This window comes from Hermetia illucens, chromosome 1, assembly GCF_905115235.1.
Source record: "Hermetia illucens chromosome 1, iHerIll2.2.curated.20191125, whole genome shotgun sequence".
In the NCBI taxonomy this organism is placed as follows: Eukaryota; Metazoa; Arthropoda; class Insecta; order Diptera; family Stratiomyidae; genus Hermetia; species Hermetia illucens.
In genome coordinates, this window is record NC_051849.1 from 20,084,391 (window position 1) to 20,105,352 (window position 20,962).

General features: G+C 44.5%; 1 protein-coding gene across 2 annotated transcripts in view; it reads right to left on the bottom strand.

Annotated features, from left to right (window-relative positions):
• The window catches only part of LOC119653021 (membralin), a 251,628-nt gene extending 233,889 nt beyond the window's left edge, over positions 1-17,739 (bottom strand). The window contains exons 1-8 of one of the 2 annotated variants that reach the window (XM_038057468.1): positions 17,581-17,739; positions 16,988-17,272; positions 16,845-16,927; positions 16,634-16,783; positions 16,483-16,575; positions 1,554-1,783; positions 1,324-1,489; positions 1,123-1,191 (exon numbers count right to left, since the gene is read on the bottom strand). In XM_038057468.1, the coding sequence (XP_037913396.1) occupies positions 1,123-1,191; positions 1,324-1,489; positions 1,554-1,783; positions 16,483-16,575; positions 16,634-16,783; positions 16,845-16,927; positions 16,988-17,137 (941 nt within the window). In that variant the 5' untranslated portion in view covers positions 17,138-17,272; positions 17,581-17,739. Of the gene's footprint in view, positions 1-1,122; positions 1,192-1,323; positions 1,490-1,553; positions 1,784-16,482; positions 16,576-16,633; positions 16,784-16,844; positions 16,928-16,987 lie in introns of both variants that reach the window. The other variant, XM_038057464.1, reaches the window with a different exon arrangement.
• Positions 17,740-20,962: the final 3,223 nt, after the last annotated feature.

The window sequence follows — 20,962 nt, forward strand, 5'->3', positions numbered from 1 at the left end:
TCGTTAGTGCCCGACTAATAGTTTAGCGTTAAAAATCAGAAAAAGTCACTCTATGTGCTACTCACTAAAATCCTCGCCTAATTCTTTATCCTACTCTCTTAACGGACATTCCTAATCCTGCTTAAATTCCACTCGAGACCTCGGAGTCAATTTCGACAATAAGTTCCGCTTTGACCCCACTGCCTCGAAGTCGCCAATCGAGCAGCAAAATTGTCAGGCTTTATACTTCGCTCCTCCTCTGATTTTGACTCCATCTAACCCTCCTTAGGTCTCTTCAATTCCCTCGTGAGGAATTCCCTCGAGTACTGCTCCGTGATCTGGTCACCCTCCCGTAATTGTGACTGTCTTGCCCTTGAAAATGTGGAACGTAAATTCACCCGTTCCCTCTTCTTTAAGAAAAGCTCCCCCGTGTGGAATACCCCTTCCGCCTCCGCTTTCTAAACCTTACCTTCCTACAACAGCGTAGATCCTAACTGGATCTATGCACATTTTTTGAACTTTCCTCGGGTTTGATAGACTGCTCCGCCGCTAACAACATCACATGCCGTCCTTCCTCTTATAACACATGTAACGCAGACATTTTCAACATGCCCTTCGGAAAGCTCGAAGTCTACTTCCATTCCACGATTCCTAGGCTTTGCCGAAAATACAACGCACACCACCTTGGTCCTTTTAACTTCTCTACTTTAAGTGGTTTTAAACGTAGGATAAAATTTTTGCTTTCTCCTCCTCCTGAGGACAATAAGTAATTGGAGTTTACTCTGTTTGTTGTCCGTTAAATTAAATAAATAAATAACTAAGCGAAAAGGTCTGGCGAAGGTCTGGCTAATTGTGAAACACCAATTTGCGTACTTTTGCCGAGATACCGTCCTGCCCTGGTGGTCTTTAGAGAGAGGACTACCTCCTACAGGTCTTGCATGGTGAAAATGAGCAAATCTTTGGGACCTTTCAAGATATTGACATCAACCTGAATAGGACACGTAGGAATGTACGGTCCGCCCCTCTATTCGACATAAGGTGAACAGTTTCCGCAGATTTTTCGAATGACCAATTTATAACTAATCCACAATTGAACCCTCGAAGGACGAACTAAAGAAAAAAATATATTCAATGAAAATTTACCTTAAATATCCTTTATTGTCTTCTTGTTCAGCAACTACCCGTACCGAGGCCATCAATAAATCATCATATCTAGAATGAGACATTTATCAACTTTTTTTAAAATCCCCCAAAATAGCCAGGATTAAAACGCATTTCCGTCAAATGATCACAAACTCAAAATTCTCACCCACACTCCTTATATTATAAAAATCAAAAACTTACCCCAAAAACTCACGAAGCAAATAACGACTGATCGAATCTCCAAAACATTTATCCTCATCGGGATTCAACACAACAGTAAGTACAGGAATTTTCAACTTCTTCCTAGTAGGTGGGGACAAGCGCAGATGGCCATATTCAAGCGAGTATTCGACAATATATTGATCCTCTAAAAAAAGAAAATAGAATAAAACAATATTAGCGAGAAAAACCGAAGGAAATGGGATGCAAACCTTCTGCAGCTGAGTCAGTTTCACCAGAGCCAGATACTTTTCCAGACTCGGTTTTAAATGCATGATTCTGATCATAGTCTAAGGATTCGTTGTAGTAGAAATCTTCAGAGAGTCCTGCGTAGTTGTGAATGTAGCATTTCTGTGGATCCTGGACTGGACATTTTCCCAATAGTTGATTGGGTGCTTTCTTTTCAGAGCCTGGACTAGCGGATGCGGCTTTATGTGAATAACTGGAAGAAACGCATTTAATTTATATTAAAACGATTCTTTTTCAATTTTCTAAAAATTCTAATTTTCGTGTTGCAGGAAAAGTCGAGAGTTTTTATATTTCTGAGAATAATTCGGAAGGATATGAAAATACATTGATAGTAACTTCTTTGATTTCGACGTCGAGCCATCAACAATCAAGTATCACAACTAAACATTCATTTCACTCCTATACAATCCGTACATCCTTCCTAACTACCAATCAGCGTAACTCAACATTTTCAAAGTGATCTTCGTCACCACATTCACAGGTTTCAAAAGACATCCTGTTTTGAGTTTTAAAGGAGAAGAGGAAGCCAAGCAGCTCGAGAAAACGAAGGAGAGCAGCGTCTCAAACGCATAGATAAACAGTACGAGTTCATTACGGATCGGCAGGATATACACCAAATCATCCTGTCCTTGATATGAGACGTTAAATTTCCCTACAGTAGAGTACATATGGAATTTTGTAGCAGCACAACAAATACGTGCAACTATGCAAATTATATCAAAGCTTTATCTAAAATTCAAAAAGTGAAAAGTCGAAAAAGCATCTTTAAAATGTGTTGTGGAGCTGCACTATCCGATACTACCTTTAGATTGCCGAGTTACGAGGTGAGATCGCGGTGCAATAAAGTTAGATTACCATAATATTATTTACACAGCAAAAGAGACCTTCCAACTAACAAGGCGACTACAAGTCACCCAACGTAATTTATCACCGAAATGCTAAGTTGTAGCACAACTTGCCTCCTCCGCTTTTTCTTCAGCCTTTGTCCCGTTCACAAGCGGGGTCGGCTCGTCGTGATCGGCTTCGCCATTTGGCTCTATCGAATGCCTGAACTGGGTGCAATCTCGAGGCTTTCAAATCCCCATCCAGCGTATCAAGCCACCGTTGCTTAGGTCTACCTTTTGGTCGTTTACCATCGACTTCGATGTTCAGACCAATCTTGGCAAGTGAATTCTCGTTTGCACGAACTGCGTGACCATACCATCGAAGACGCCTCTCTCGCAACTTTTCCACGATCGGTGCAACCCCATAACGATCGCGGATATCCTCATTTCGGATGTGATCTAAACGTATGACGCCACTAGTCCAACGTAGCATCTTCGTCTCCATTACCGCAAGACGCCGTTCATTGTCTTTTATGGTCGGCCAACACTCAGAACCATAGAGAGCGACTGGACGGACGACATTGCGGTAAATTTTAGATTTGAGACGTTCGTTGATACGTCGATCACAAAGGACACCAGTTGTGGAACGCCACTTCATCCAGGTTGCGTTAATGCGTGAAGCAATTTCATAACGCAGTTCTCCATTGGCTGAAAGCGTTGACCCGAGGTATTTAAATCGCTCAGTTCTGGGCAGATCACTGCCGCTGACAGTGATTGTGCCTGTTTCATGGGGATCGGTCGTCAAAAATTCAGTTTTGTTTAAATTCAATCTGAGACCGTGTTGCATGAGGCGATCATTCCATTTTTGAACAAGTTGCTCGAGATCATTTTTGCTATCAGATGCTAGGAAAACATCATCTGCATAAAGCAGTGTGTAGGGCGCTGAACGTTGGATATCCCGTGTGACGGTGTCCATAACAAGGACAAAGAGGAGTGGTGAGAGGGCACTTCCTTGATGAACACCAACAGAGACACGAAGCGGTTTTGATACACCCGCCATACTTCGAACTTTACTTTTCGGATCGTGATAGAGCAATTGAACTCAGCGCACGAGTTCTTCTGGCACTAAGTGCTGTCGTAGAGCATACCAGATGAGTTCGTGTGGCACACGGTCAAACGTTTTCTCTAGATCCAGAAAGGCAATGTAAAGAGGGCGATGCTTCTCACAGTGTTTCTCAATGAGTAACCGCGCAGCGTGTATTGCGTCAGTAGTTCCGCAGTTCTTGACAAATCCGGCTTGATTCACGGTTATTTCAACGATTTCGCGAATACGGTTGTCAAGAATGCGTTCAAAAATCTTCATGGTATGGGAAAGTAACCGGATCGGACGGTAATTTGAACATTCTGCTGGACTACCTTTCTTTTTCCATATTGGAACAGTGGTACTTTTTTGCCAGTCAGATGGTGTTCTTCTTTCCTGAATAACCCGGTTAAAGAATTCACTGAGCCACAGTGTTGGGTCCCAGCTCTTCGCTTTCCAGAGCTCAGATGCGATGTCGTCAGGTCCCGATTTCATTTGTTTTATTGCCTCCTTGACTGCAGTTGCGCTGACTGGTGGAACTGCTCCAAATGTCGACAATGATTGTGGAAGTGGAGGATGAGCAAATTCTTCAGTTGAAATCTGCTCGAAGTATTCTCGCCATCTATCCATTGCGGCTCGACGGTTGGTAAGCAAAGTACCGTTCTTATCATTAACACAACAGAAATGTTCGATATCCTGTGTGCGTTCATCACGGCTTTTAGCAAGTCGATAAAGATCTCTCTCCCCATCCCGAGTGTCCAGTTTATCGTAAAGATTTTTGAGATGGTTTGCTCGGGTGACAGCGACCGTTTTCTTTGCTTCCCGGTTGGCATTCTTATAAATTTGCCAATTAGCAGGTGTTTTATCGTCGAGAAATTTGTGGTAGAGGCGTTTCTTTTCACGGACCTTCATTTCAACATCATCATTCCAAAGTCAAGTATCTCGGTTGATGTACCGCTTACCCGGCTTGGTGACCCCGAGGGTTGCAGAGGCCGCTTTGTGGATCGTGTCGTTCATTTGGTTTCATGATTCTTCCACAGTCGTAATGGTTGGCAATTGTATGAGTGAGACCGTTTCTTCTTCCTTCTCACCAAATCGCCACCATTTAATGCGCGGCGGGCCAGTGCGTTCCTCACGCTGTTTTATCGGTGGCTTAATTCGCAGGACGGTTAAGAGTTTGTGGATGTTTGCATATGGATGGGAGAACCATACAAACTAGTGAGGTCGATACAAGCCAACCTCGTCAATTGTCACGCGACTAAGGACTGGTTTGCGAAAGACCATTCGAGATGGTGCAAGGAGGGGGTTAACGTCCTACAACTGGCGTGAACCTTCGGAGGGACAACCCGTCGAATACCATCATTTTTAAAATTAAGGTGTCCTTCCCTCAACACAGCTACTAAAATCTTATATTTGTTAATGGCGTCGCTAAAACCGAAGTTAATCTAAACAACACCCCCAATAGTACGCAGTTGTCTACTTATGCATTCATTACAGAAGTCGATTAGGCTTTTCAACTTTTATTGCAACGATCTTGTTGTACAGTGGATGCAATAGCAAGCGTCCTGGGACTTGCACTACATACATTGGTCTTCGACAAGTGCTGCGTGGTGGTAATACTGAATATCAAAAATTTGCTTAATTCCGCCAATTGGGGGTTCTAAGCTACTTTGAACTTGGATATAATTCGCACCGTTGCCGTATTTTGCTTTTATATAAAAAGGAGCGTTTTCCACCTGTTGCCACTTTCGATCACGCTGTTCCCAGGGATGAGGTGAGGCAGCTTGTGATGAGTTGCCTCTGCCTTGTCGTGTTTCTTTTACCCTTTAATTTTCCCAATTAGACCTCTCAATTTCATAATTTCCATCCCATTCATTTATATTCAACATCTAACATTTCACATAATTAATTTTACTTGTTTTCAAAAAAAAAACCTAACAATTGGTCGCTTTCCCCTAAACTCAAGACCCCATTTTAATTTGGACAGATCTAAATTTTATTTATGGTTCAAGCGAGAATTGAGCGGGCAAATCGTCTGTTGATCCTTATAAACTTGCCCATATTACAGATTTATTTATTTATTTAGTGAAGACAATACACAGAAAGCACATTTCTTATTACATATTGTCCAGAGGGAGGAGCAAGTAAATGGCTTACCTTAGAGTTAAAACTAGAGCAGGAGGCAGAATCAAAGGACCCAAGCGGTAGGGCGTTGTAGGACCGGCATATCCTCGGGATCGAGGAGGGGAAACAAATCTCATGTACTTCAGAAATGTCCGCACTACGTGTTATGAGGAGCGATAAGGAAAGTAATATCCGAGATTGAGGATGCGGAGTCGTGACGGATAGTCAACCCATGGAAGGTTCTTTTTATGAAAGAGGGTCTGGGTGAAATTGCATTGTACAATTTCAAGAGCGCGACAGTCACGAGTGCGAAAGGGGGACCAGACTACACAGCAATATTCAAGGATATTTCTGACAAGGGAATTGAAGAGTCTTAAGGAGGACTGAACTGAGGTAAAATCGGAGGACGAAAGTAGGATAAAACCAGAAATTTTGGAAGCTGATGTCAACAAAGTAGGAATTGAAGCGAAGTTTGTTGTCACCCAGGTCTTGGAAGGAGGTCAGTAATGAAAGGGGTTGTTAACTAAGAGAATGGGAAAATGATATTGGGGAGGGTTTAAGCGAATAACACATCCAGTGGCATTTGTTAACATTCAGTGTTAGCTTGTTGACCGAACGCCAACGGACCAAATTATCAAGGTTGGACTGCAAGAGAGCATAATCCAGCGGAGACAAAACAAAGGCAAATAATTTAAGGTCGTCTGCGTAAAGTAAACACGGGCAGGTGAAGATGGAGTCGAGGTCATTGATAAAAAACACGCAGAGTAGGAGGCCAAGTATAGAACGTTGGGTAACGTCAAAGGAAGGAGAGAAGGAACGGGATGAGTAACCATGAAAAGAAACTTTGCGGGAACGGTATGATAGATAGGAAGAAAGCCAGCAGATGATTGAGGGAAGGAAAGTCGAGTCATGAGAGTTTAGAGAGGAGAATATTATGATCAACGGTAACAAAGAGTTTGGAGAAATCAGAATAAATAGCATGTGCTTAACAACAAAGTTGGTAAAAACCAGAAGGTTTGGAGCCGTAAGTCTATGTTTCATGAAACCATGCTACTCTTTGACAATAAGGTAACCAAAGTGGGCGGTCTACCAGTCGTTGACGTATCTTTCCAGGATTTTGGAGCAAGAAGAAAGGTGAGAAATATTATTGGATGCAAGCAGGCGATTAATCTTGCTGTAATATAATTTGTTGTTTTTGCTTTTGCTGAGCCGACTTCAAATTTTGGAGTTCAAGCCTAGGGTCGGCAAAGGCAGAAATTACTAAGACCGAGACCGGTTAATTGCATGGGCAGCTGATAAGATGGACATGGGCAGATCGTTTTTGGTTTTCGAAGCGAGGAAGAGTTGGAGTGTTGTGGCTTGACAAGGAGCTTACATCCTTAAATTAAACTGTTGTTCGTTAGCCCAGTATTAAGTTTTTCAGTCAAAATCGTCGTGATAATGGAAAAAAAATTGAGAGTTCAGCCGAACGCAGCAAACGTCTTTGGACAGCAGCAGAGTGGTAAAAGTTTTGGAGAATTTCTAATTACAAATTTATTTTCTTTTTTCAGGAGTGGTTATCTTTTAGGTACCCTTTAGTGATAAGCGTGGATAGTGTTAAGTTTTTGTGGGTAGAAAATAGTTTTTGTTTTTTGAAGAATTTTCAGCAGAAATCGTTATGGAGACGAGGGCCCAGAAAGCCCCAGAGGTCCGATTACTATCGGACCAATCCCAAGAAAAGCTAATCGCCAGTCTGCAACGCAGTCTGGATGAAATTAACAAACAGCTAGCCGCTGCGAAAATTGAGATAGAGGAGCAGCGGAAGCAGAACGAGGGTCTGACAGCCCTCATTAAAAGCTTGCAGGATTCAATAGACCTGCAAAACAGGGAGAAGAAAGAAAACGGCAAGCGTTTGCGTATCGAGAGTCCACAAGTGTCGGACTCTGAAAGTAACTCCTCATCGGAAGAGGAGATATCCACCGACAACACGGACAACACCGCCACCGAGGAAGAGGAAGATGTGGACTTTCCACCTCTGCCGCCGCCGAAACCAGTGCCAACTCTTCCGCTCACTTTTTTTAAAAAAAAACCGTAGTGAAGTCACCGGAAAAGCCAAAGCCTTCAGGACAAGAAAGTCCTAAGGCTAAAGAAGCCGAAAAGGACACGGTACCCGTGATTTTAAGGCAGCCATCAAAATGGCCAGCCATTGAGAAAGAGTTGAGAAAAAGGAAAATTAATATCCTTCACGCGAGGAGGATACACCTGGGAGTGAGAATAACTCCACAGCAGCCGAGCAACCACCGGAAGATCACTAAATACTTTAGAGAAAGTGGAATTCAATTCCACACATATCTCCTCCCAGAAGAGAAGAACATCAACATTATAATCCGGGGGCTCGAGGGAATAGCGCCCGAAGATGTGAAGGAAGACCTTGAGGATCAGGGCTTCCATCCTATAGAGTGTTTCTTCATAAAAATGAAGAACGGGCCCTCCAGACTACTAAAGGTGTTAATGCCGAAAAACGAAACCGGCATATACAATGTCAAATCGATCTGCCACAGGAAAAACTCCAACAGCACCGAAAACTCCCTCTTCCTCAGCGAACCCAAAGCCCGTACAAATGGATCAAGTGCTGAGCAGCATGCAAGCACAGATCCAGAACATGATGGAGTCAATGATGACTAAAATGATTCAAAACCTGTTTAGCTCGCAGATCCCTCTAGGCAATCCAACTAAAAACCACCATGGTAAGCATTAAGCTTAACATTATCTCATGGAACGCAAATTCCGTAAAAGGAAAAATGGGAGAATTGAAAGAATTCCTTTACGAGGCAGAAGTAGATATACTACTCATCCAGGAAACGTTCCTCAAACCAACAGAGCCACTTAAAGTACCCAACTACAACATATATAGAAACGACCGACTTACTGGCCGTGGAGGAGGAACCGCAGTCCTCATTAAGAGAAGCATCGAGCATCACCGCCTGGAAACACCACTCATCACTGGAATGGAAGCTACAGTCATCGAGGCAAGGACAGGACCAGCTGATATAAAAATTATATCAGCCTACCGTCCACCATCAGCAGATAATTTTTCAGAGGACCTTCAACTGCTACTGAACGATGACAAACCGACTTTTCTCGCCGGGGATCTGAACGCGCGTCATCGAGACTGGGGAGCAACCCGAAACACCAAAGCGGGGAGAGAACTGCTCACTTTCCTAAACGGAAACGGAGCAACTATTCACGCACCAGATGAACCAACACATTATGAACGCAGCACGACCGGCACCATAATCGATGTGGCTATTACAAAGAATTACAACAACCACATCACAATCAACGTGTTGGACGACCTTTCGTCGGACCACAAACCGATGTTATTTTCAATATACAACATATATATTGAAAATCCGCCGAAAATGATAAAAACCACCAACTGGGACACCTACCGCCACATTCTAAGACAATACACCACAACCTCAAAACTAGAAACTTCGGAGCAGGTAGAGACAGAGATTCAAAACCTAACCGTCCAACTAACTTCAGCCAAGCAGGAGAGCTCAACGGAGACAGAAGTAAACGACCAACAATACTTCCGGCTCCCAAGAAATATTAAAGAAAGAATAAGGGAGAGAAATCGCATCAGAAAAAGAGGAAGAATGACAGGAGATCCCAATCTGAAAAGAGAAACGAATCGGCTCACTAACGTCATCAGAGATGACATTGACCGATTCAGGAACGAACAGTGGGAATACTTCCTCCAAAACTTAGAGCCGGGAAGCAACAACTTCTGGCAGCTCAGCAAATATTTTAAAAGAGGCTCGAGAAAGAAAATGCCTACAATTCATGGTCCCAATGGCCTTGAATTCTATAAAGAGGGAAAGGCCGAAGCGTTCGCGGACTCACTCGAACTCCAGTTCAGGGAGAACACCGCATCGGACGACGAATCTGAAGAAGAATACGAGTCAGAAACAAAGATACAAGATGACTCAACACAAAGAGAAGACTGGGAACTGCAAACAGATCAGATGGAAGTCCAAACCATCATCCATGGACTAAGCAGCAAAAAAGCCCCAGGCATCAAGAATGCACCGAATAACATCGCCGAATCAATCACCGCAGTAATAAATGCAGTACTCCGTCTCAGAACATATCCAAAAGCATGGAAAAAGTCCATCATCATCCTTCTGCCGAAGCCGGGAAAGAACCCAACCTTCCCACAGAACTGGAGACCCATCAGCCTACTTCCAACAATTGGAAAAATTGCAGAAAGGGTAATACGGAGCAGACTGCAGGATCAACTCCACGAGCTCAACATCATCCCAGAGGAACAATACAGATTCCAACGAGATCATTCATGCGAGCTTCAACTGGCCAGAGTAATCCAGCACATTCGCAATGGTTTGAACAAGCGGAAATCTACCGGACTAATAATGTTCGATATATCGAAAGCTTTCGATAAAGTCTGGCACGCAGGGCTCGTAGCCAAACTAAAGAAATTTAAAATATCGGATTCAATGATAAGACTAATCCAATCCTTTATTGCAGATCGAAGTTTTAGGGTGGCACTGGAGGGGCACCAATCAACGGAAAAAAGAATAGAGGCAGGAGTACCCCAAGGATCGCCGCTTTCCCCGCTGTTATACACAGTATTCACGGCGAACATTCCAAGACAAGTTAACCGCTTCACAGGGATCTCCTTATTCGCGGACGACACATGCCTCTTCCACACATCGAAACAGGCACGCCTCATTACAAGCAATCTTCAGAAGGCAACCAACACAATGTTGAAATACTTCAAAAAGTGGAAGATAAAAATAAACCCGGAGAAGACCCAGGCAATCTTCATCACAAGAAAGAGAGAACAGAAACCGGGGAAAATCAAAATCGAAAATCAGCCCATCGGTTGGAAACCAACAGCGAAATATTTAGGACTGACTTTCGACAGCAGACTAAACTGGAGAAAACACATCAAGTTAAAAAGAGATGCATGCACAGGTACGCTGAAATCCCTTTACCCTTTAATTAGATCTAAGAAACTAAACATTAAGAATAGACTTTTAATTTATAAACAATTAATTCGCCCATCTCTGCTATACCTATAAGGTGGTCAAAGGGTAGTATAGGTCCCAGGGCGAAACGTGGATTGGTACCCACGATGGAGCATAAAACCTGGGAAATGCCTGCTGAACCAACACCAACAGCTCTACTACCAAACCCTATCTCCACCTCCACGTGGTGACCGCTGGGAGCTCTTTCTTAACGAAAAGCTGCAGACGGAGAAGGATGAAGGCGAGTCTCCCGCGCCTAAAAACGGGACAAATTGTACCAACTGGTCCTCCAGGTTGGGGGTTGGGTAGGGCTGACAACCCTACACGGAAAACAACTCGTTACGAAGCCACAACAGGAGCCTCGGACAGGACGGATTTTAAAACGACGGACCCGGCAACGAACACGGAATAAAGATCTGCGCATTTTCTCATGGAACGTGCGCTCCCTGTACAGAGATGAAGCTGACCAGCAGCTAGCCGATACCCTGTCCCAATATAGGGCTGATATAACAGCATTGCAAGAGATGCGATGGACAGGGACCGGTTTCCTGGAGAAGAGCCACTACACCATATATTATAGCGGTCATCCAGTAAACCATGTGCTCGGAGTAGGTTTCTTAGTCAGCCAAAAAATGAAACCTGCTGTTATCGGCTTTGAAAACATAAGCGAACGGCTATGCACTCTGCGCTTGCGAGGCAAGTTTAGAAATATAAGCCTCATAAACGTTCACGCCCCTACAGAGGAGACTGCAGAGTCGAAGAAGGATACCTTCCACGAGACAGTAGAATGAACCCTCGAAGCCTGTCCCAGATATGATATCAAAATCATACTTGGGGATTTTAACAGCCAAGTAGGGAAGGAGCCCGTATTCAGGCGTTACGTTGGCTCCCATAGCTTACACGAAAAAACAAATGATAACCGACTGCGGACTATTCAATTAGCAGGGTCACACGAAATGGTTGTTGGAAGTACCTGGTTTGCGCGGAAAGCGGTCCACAAACATACGTGGGCCTCTCCAGACGGGACCACTTTCAACCAAATTGACCACGTGTTGATCGAACGCCGCTACCTCTCAGCCTTGATGAATGTCAGAACATATAGGGGGGCCAATATAGACTCGGATCACTATCTCGTTGGCATGGTGCTCCGAGCTCGAATAACAATACCACCTAGAATCCCCTCTGACAATCAGGTGAGAGTGAACACTGAAGCCATCCACAACACAACCCTCCGCGACACCTATAAGAGGGAAATGGATGCCGCAATAACCGCAGTCAACAGAGGACCTGGAGATGAAGCATCAACAAATGATCATCACAATCACATGAAGAACGTTATCATGGATACGGCCGCAAACATACTTGGCCCCAGCCGCAAAAGGAGTCGGAACGGCTGGTTTGACGATGAATGTAAGCTAGCAACAGAACGGAAGAATGCCGCATACCGAGTAATGTTGCATTCTCAAAGAACGCGGGCACGCGCAGAGACTTATCACGAACTCCGACGAGTGGAGAAGCGACTTCACAGACGGAAAAAGGAAGCCTAGGAGAACCAACAAGTCTATGAACTAGAAAAGTACAGGGAGCAACCGCACCAGGCGCGAAAGTTTTACCAACAAGTCAGCAGGATGAAGCCTTATACACCTCGATGCTCATCCTGCCGAGACAAAGAGGGAAATCTGATTTCCGACAGAATGGGCATATTAGAGCGATGGGTTGAGTACTTTGATGAGCTACTGAACAACCAGAACATCGGCGAGTTGGAGGTCCCGCCAACTGAAGACGACGGACAAATACTGCCACCACCAAGTTTAGGAGAAACAGTCCGTGCAATTCATCGGCTAAAAAATCAAAAATCATAAGTCGCCAGGAGCCGATGGAATTACAGCCGAATTGGTTAAATATGGAGGCGACCAGTTACACCAAGTGGTTCATCAACTTGTGCTCAAGGTATGGGACAGCGAATCAATGCCTGACGATTGGCAACGAGGCATTATCTGTCTCATACATAAAAAGGGAGATATCACACAGTGCAGCAATTATAGAGGTATCACGTTGCTGAGTACCATCTATAAGATATTCTCCACTATCTTACTAGGCCGGATAGCCCCATACGCCCAGAACATCATTGGCCCATACCAAAGAGGCTTCACTCCAGGCAAATCAGCAACAGATCAGATTTTCTCTGTGCGGCAAGCGATGGAAAAACTGTTGGAATATGGACAACAGTTGCACCATCTGTTCATCGACTTTAAAGCCGCCTATGATAGCATAGCCAGGGTAAAACTGTACACGGCCATGAGAGAATTCGGTATCCCGACGAAATTAATAAGACTGACTAGGCTGACCCTGACCAATGTGCGAGGCCAGATAAAAGCAGCAGGATCACTCTCAAGACCATTCGACATCAACAACGGTCTACGACAAGGGGATGCGCTATCATGCGTCCTCTTTAACCTGGCCCTCGAGAAAGTGATCCGTGATGCTGAGGTAAATGCAAGAGGTACGATCCTCTTCAAGTCCACCCAACTACTGGCCTATGCTGACGATATCGACATCATGGGAAGAACGACCCGAGATGTACAAACTGCCTTCATCCAGATCGAGCAGGCGGCGCGAGATCTTGGGCTGCACAACGTCAGCACCGAAGACGAATCAACCAACAACATCAAACCGCACTGGTCAAACACAAACACGAAGAAGAATAAGGATAGGAGAATACAACTTTGAGACCGTTGACAATTTCTCCTATCTAGGGTCGAAAATCACAACCGATAACAACTACGATGATGAAATCCGCGCACGGTTGTTGTCAGCCAACAGAGCCTATTTCAGCTTACAAAGACTGTTCCGCTCGAAACGTCTCACCATAGGGTCAAAGCTCTTACTGTACAAGACTATGATCTTGCCAGTCCTCATGTATTCCTCGGAAACTTGGGTTCTTAGCAAGAAAAATTGCGAACCCCTGGCCGCGTTTGAGAGAAGAATCCTCCGAAGAATTTTTGGCCCCCTACATGAGGATGGACGATTCCGTAGCCTACACAATGACGAAATCTATGAGCGATACCATGACCGTCCGGTTGTGGATAAAATCCGGCTCAATAGGTTACGGTGGGCGGGTCACTTAATCCGTATGGATGAGGATGATCCCACCCGGAAAGTCTATAAGGGCAATATCTATGGTAGAAAAAGAAGACGAGGCAGACCCTGCCTAAGATGGAGCGATGGCGTGGGCCAGGACGCCAGACAGCTTTTAGGGATATCGAATTGGTGGACCTCGGCGCAAAACCGGGATGTCTGGAGTTCCTTATTAAGGCAGGCCTAGACCGGATACCGGTTGTTGCGCCGTTGATGATGATGATGACAATATTATGGGAACTATAACCATCCGCTCAAGACGCCAAATTTCTTTGATTTCCCGAGCCAGTGGCTCGTGGTTCACCTTCTTCTCCACGTATTTCCGTTCGATGTTGCTGTTATGCATCAATAATATACGCGTAGCGACCTGTCTTGTCAACAAAAGTACATCAGGCTTGTGTAGAATATGACGATCAGTCAGAACTTGCCGGTTCCAATACATGCTGTAAGGAAAACTATCAAGTACTGCCCGCGGCTCATATCAGTAAACGGGACATGTTCCCGTGATCAGGCCATGCTTGTATGCAAGGTTTTGATGAATCATCTTAAACACAATATTATGCCTGGTCATGTATTGCCCCGGTGCCATAACATTGCAGCCAGATATGAGATGGTTCAACGTCGAATCACACATTCTGCACTGGTCGTTCTCCACCCATTCTTTCATGATGAGGTTTTTATAAGCTTGGGCGGCGACCACGCCGTCCTGAACGGCACACATGAATCCCTCCGTCTCAGCAAAGAACTCCTCACACAGCCATCTGTTCGACAAATGGCTAACAAAGACAATTCATGTGTTTACAATGCACCGTGTGTGTGTGTGTTTACAATGCACAGTAGTCTTCGACCGTGTGTGTGTGTTTACAATGCACGGTAGCCCCTCCGTATGCGGATGGGCTCTGAGATGCTGATACCCTCAGATAAACGCACTGTCACTGTGGTATGAGAGTTGATAAGCAAGCAATCGATCTTGTGTCTGCGGGGTCCTGCCCGGTGTCCTTGTTAGGAATAAGGTAGGTAATCCCCGCGGTGGGAAAGAGTGGAAATTCCTCCGGCCGACTGGTTCATGCTGTGTGACAACCGACTATCTATACTGTTGAACTTTTTATACCAGAAGTTCCTGAACCTGGACCGCTCCTGGGGCGTAGTGGCATGGCGGATACCTTCAGCGATAACTGCACTATCTAAACGCTCTGTTGAGATTCGTTGAGTGATCTGAAAAAGCTTCGCTGATTGCTCGCGTATGTTCTGGACCCATCTGAAGTGACTATCGCCAGCTGGTTTATGCTGTGCCAACCGACTGTGTACACTGGTAAAGTTTTATACCGGAAATTCTACACCCGACCTCTCCCATTTTTCGCACTGTTTATTTCTCGTCGAACCACCTCTTCGGTAACATCCGCAAAGCTCATGCCCGGCATAATGGCATGGCGGGTGTCTTTATCGGAAATTCACTTAGCATAATTTGGGCGGATAACCTCCAAATTCCTCCTTTTGCTTCGTTGAGATCTGAAAAAACAAATTAGCTGGTTCCTCGCGAACGTTTCATTCTGGACACGCCTGGAGTGGCTTTCGCCATATCGTCGCAACCGGCTGCATACGGCAGTGTATCCAGAATTTCAACTACGGGTGTCTCACTGGGGATGGCATAATTCGTTAGCCTAGTACTGTCATGTCGATGGCGTTCCAGACGAATTTTCCATGGTGGATCTCTTCGGTTACGCAAGCCAATAACGCGAAAACGTAGTGATTGTTGTTGCTGCAGCAACATATCAGGACACAGTCGAGATGCAATCTCATCATTGATTTTAGATAGAATTCTCGGAGTTGCTGAAGATGTATAGAACCTGGAAATACTGTACCCAAAGGACCAATCTCCAAAATTTCGTGATTATTATTACGATTGCCTTTTCAACTTCTCTAGCCCTAATGTAAAGGGCCTGGTGATTTAACGTGAGTACCTGCCATGCAGGCATAATTTCAAGGTCGTCTTCCAGCACGAAATGATTCGGAGGCCACAATCAAAGCCCTGTCGGAATTAGCACAGCAATTTATAGAGTGCAGGATCAACATTCATACCAGTGGATATGATGCCTATCTTCGGTGGGGCTGCCGTTGAAAGAGCCACTCTAGATGAGTCCCTCGCAAGTTCGAGTCTGGTGTCGGTTTTTGACGAGTCAATTCAGATCTTTCTCGCCATCCTGAGTGTCCAGTTTATCGTAAAGATATTTATAAGGCACTGCTCTTTGTGGATGGTATTCCGGATTACATTCCACGGTTCGTCGATGCTCGTAGTGGTCGTGGTCAGTGTGGTCATTCCATTCCCTTTTTTGCGAAATTGTCACCATTTCATTTGCAGCTGACAAGTGCGTTCATTGCGTTGTATTAACGTTGATGCACAGAACAGAATTCGGTTCTCGTTCAAAAATTCATCCTCAACCGAGCCATGGATAAGGATTCACTAACAATGCTAAGGCGTGCCTTCCTTGAATCGTTCCCATTGGAGATTTTGCGAGTGTAAAGTTGTGTCGTTCCCAGAAATCGAGAGGCAAAATCTGAGCCAACGTAACCGTAACAACCAGGACAAGCAGGATTTCATCACTAAAGCAAATTCTGACGACCCATCCAACGATTTAAGCTATATAAACATATACAAAACGCGACTTTAGCAATTCAAATGCGCAACGTTTACCTGTGCTTTCCTATTGCATTCAAAAGCGTCCGCTCCGCGCTCTTTAGCTGGCTGTGAACGTCGTCTTCTCGGTAGTTCGGGATTATTTCGACTCTGAAGCGAAAGAACCGAGTTACGACCAAAACACGAGGAACCAAACAACCTCACTTACCTCAGCACTCCGTCCCTGGGCCATTCACCCTTAACATGATCCAGGCAGGTTGCCGGAAACTTTAGGAACGTCACGTGAATGTACACGAGTGTGAAGAAGGCGACCAAGGCCTTGAGCAGAATGAAGAGTTCGAAGGCCCGCCGGACAGGTCTGCAACAGAGAAGGGGACGTTACGTTTAGGTCCTCGGACTAGTGACCAGGAGGCACTCACCTGGGGAAAATCGTGGCATAAGCCAGCGCAGTCTTGAAGAAGAGAGCGTGGAAAAGCCGGTCCCTGACGTCGATGAGCGGGTTCTGAAACGAGAACGAGACTGATTAGTGGAACAGGATGACCTGCGGCCTCCTGGAGCTCACAATGTTGTTCCGCTGTCTGTTGTTGATCACGTTGTTGTTGGTGCCGTTCTGGGCCGGCGGCGCGTTCATTGCGTTGCTATTGGGGCGAAGAGGGGTCGCAGGCGAGTTGGCCGCTCGCTCTGTCTCGGGGATCCCTGCCGTATCAGCCATCGCGCTTAGGAGGGCTCGTCACGGACACAGTCCTGGGTTGTTCTCCTCCTCCTTGTCCAATCAGTTTCCGGTGAAGTTGTCTTGATAGTGAGCTCAGCAAGTGGTGCTGGCTATTGACATGTTTCTAGACTTGACCTGAAAACAACACACGAAACTGAGAGGTTCCGCTCAATACAAGTCAGCCTTGAACTGCGCCAAGACGTAGACGAATCGCGCGAAAGCTAATGTCGCCTTCCGAGTGGCTCGTCAACGGTCGCACCACTCGAAAATGCACGTAATTCCGAGCGCGGCACGCTCTCGAGGATTTATAAATTCAACTTAAAATGCAACTCCCGAGCGGAAAGGTCGAAAAACCAAGAATCATTGGATGGAGTTGTTTTTTGGGGCGGATTTCGGGGAGACGGTGGGAGGATTTGCGGAAAACTGGGGACGAGCGGATGTACCTGGAGTTTCACGACGCCACCGACGAATCGGAATTGTTTTTGCTCAATTCAAACCGGAGGAAATTGCGAAAATACCAAAAATTTTGACAGCGCAGCTATGGTACCTGTCGTTTTGATTTTTTAGTGATTCGGAGAGTCACGTCCGAGGAGTAACCAATTGAGAAGAGAGAGCAGAAGTGTCAGTTTGACAGCAGAATTTTCAGCTAGTCACCAATAGAGGACACAACATTCGTATTAATGCTGTTTTATATTCTACGCGGATTCAGTTTTAAACAGATTTCAGATTTATTTATTAAGCAAAGAAAAGAAATACAGTGTCCCGTCAAAAGCCCTCTAGTGGCCCTAGTCTCCTTCACAAGGATTTTCGCTTGCCGCCAAGAGTCCAAATTTCTCCACTCGGTTGCGTGAATTCTTGCAATTTCACCCTTCAGAGTAGACTTGACAGTATGTGGTTGGATTCCAAGAGGTGGTTCTGGTCCCATCATTGTGGATCCAGACCCTCGGTGAGCCAGTCTGTCAGCCTCCTCATTACCGGCGATGTTAGAGTGCCCCGGCATCCACATCAGGAATGTTTCGTTCAGTCGGCTAAGTTTCAGCAGCACCTGATGACAACTCCACACCAACTGGCTTGATATGTTGTTGCCATTTAGTGCTGATAAGGCCGCCCAACTGTTGGAACAGATTCGAATGGTGCGACCCCTCCATTTTTGTCGTAGACATTCTTCTGCTCCCAATGAAATGGCATATATCTCCGCCATTTTTCCGAGGGGTCGGGCCAGTTCTACAGGGTGCGGCAGCATAACTTCCTTTTCTCAAAACTCAATAAAAACTATTGTATGCATCGGAAAATATTTACTTACTTTTTATAATGTAGGTACATGTCTAAAGTTTTTATTTACATTGTTTTGAAGATCAAATCTGTTAGGTGACGTCCCCCATTCTCCATACATTGCGTAAACCGGTTTCTGGCGATTGTCATGACTCTTGTTAGCATAGCAGGTGTTATGTTAGCAATTTCTTCTTGGATGTTGGTCTTCAAATCTTGTAGGGTTCTTGGACGGTTCACATAAACACGGGATTTCAAAAAACCCCATAGAAAAAAAATCATAAGGGGACAGATCGGGAGAGCGTGCCGGCCATTCCAAATCGCCTCTAATTGAGATAAGGCGCTCTGGAAAGTGTTCCCTCAAAACAGCCATCGATGCTCTTGAAGTGTGTGGCTGTTGCACCGTCTTGTTGGAACCAAGTGTCCGCCAAATCCAAATTTTCTAGCCGTGGGAAAAAAAAATTCTGTAGCATGTTTACATACCGGTCCGAATTCACTGTCACTGTAACCTCATTTTCCTCAAAAAACCAGGGACCAATAATTCCAGCTGAGGAAATTGCACAGCACACTGTGACTTTGGGTGAATGCAAAGGCTTCTGATGCAATTCTCGAGGGTTGGTGTCAGCCCAGTAGCGCATGTTTTGTTTGTTAACCGACCCACATAAATGAAAATGGGCTTCATCGCTAAAAAAAACAATAGCACCCTCGGGAACGACATCAAGAAGAAGCTCACACGCGTTCATCCGAGAATTGAAGTCACGTTCTGAAAGTTCCTGCACTATCGCCAGCTTATAGGGATGAAAATGAAGATCATCACGAAGAATTCTTCTCACAGAACGATCGGATAGTCCAAGGGCAGATGCGTGTTTGCGCGCAGAACGCCGTGGCGATCGCAACATTGACGCTCTCACTGCTTCAATGTCCTCAGGTGGTCTAACGGGCCGAGGGACTCCAGTTCTTCCTTTTGTCGCACTTGCAGTTTGTCTGAATGTAGTGACCCATGTAACAATTGTTTATTCTGTTTATTCGGCTTTATTCATGATCTTAACCTTCTATACAATAGCAGAACTTATGGCTGTAGATACCAGACTCATCTTTACTCTACAAAATTAAAATTTGCATCGCAAATAAATAAATTCGTTCTATGGTATGAATTACCCAAGGAAAAGTGCAAAAAACCTTGTTCAAAATTACTAGAACTACTTAACCTACTTAACTTAACTTGAACTGCCTTAACCTAGAATTTATGACGAGCATAGGATATTTATTAGAGGGTTGCCAACAGTTCTACAGTTGTTCATAAATCTGACGGAGTTCGATAAGCATAAATCTTCAACATATTTGACTTTTGCCTCATTGTGCAGTTTTTCAGTTGAAAAGTCAAACGATTTGTTTAAAATTACTTTGAGGATTTTATTTTGCGCACGCTGAACTTTAAGTTTATGTGTTCTTGCACATTGAGACCAAACCGGAGCACAGTATGAAATAATTGGTTGGATAATCATTCTAAACATAATCAATTTATTGTCTACCGATAGTTTAGAATTTCTGTGTAGCAGCGAGTAAAGCGAGCAAAATGATTTAGATATCTTCGAACAAATTGAATCAGTATGATCTTTAAATGTAAGTTTTTTATCGAAGACGACTCCTAAATATGTTAAGCTATTACACCACTTAATACTCTCCCCAAGGAAATTTATGTCTCTGCTTGGCAGCTTAGCTTTGCATCTCTTTTTCGTAAAGAACACAGCTTGTGTTTTAGAAGGGTTCACTTTAATCTTCCACCTAAAATAAAATTGATACAGAGAATCCAGCTGGTTCTCAAGAGATGACATAATTGTTGAAGGATCGTTAGAGGAAGAAATAATGCCAACATCATCGGCAAATGCAGCTAGTTTACACCCTGGGGCAGTTGGAATGTCCGAGGTGTAGATATTAAACAGTGTAGGGCTTAGTGGAGAACCTTGAGGAACCCCCGCTGGAATCGATCGATCGGAGGATTGTTTGCTACCTACTTTTACTGTAAACCTTCTTCCAGTTAAAAATGATAGTAAAAGCTTGACCAGATATATTGGAAACCTGAACAGTAATAGCTTGTATACCAACCCATAGTGCCAAACAGAGTCGAACGCTTTGTGAATATCTAAAGTAAGAAATCCTAAGGACTCTTTATCTTTGAAAATTTTTTGGATTTCGCTGGTCACCCGAAACACCTGATGTGAAGTTGAATGTTTAGGTCTGAAGCCAAACTGAAAATCAGGTAATAAATTCGTTTGATTTAGAATCTTATTAACACGAGCTAGAATAACTCTCTCAAAAATTTTGCTGAGACTAGAAATTAAACTAACAGGCCTGTAGCTGTCAGCCAGTTTTGGGTCTTTACCTGGTTTAACAATGGGTACTACCGTAGCCTCCTTCCAAACTTTTGGAAAATAAGAGAGCTTTAAGCAGCTGTTCACGATGAAATTATAGTATACAATCGCCTTTCTAGGAAAGTTCTTAACCATTGAGTTCGTTACCCGATCTGGACCTGGAGCCTTTTTTAGCTTTAAGTGC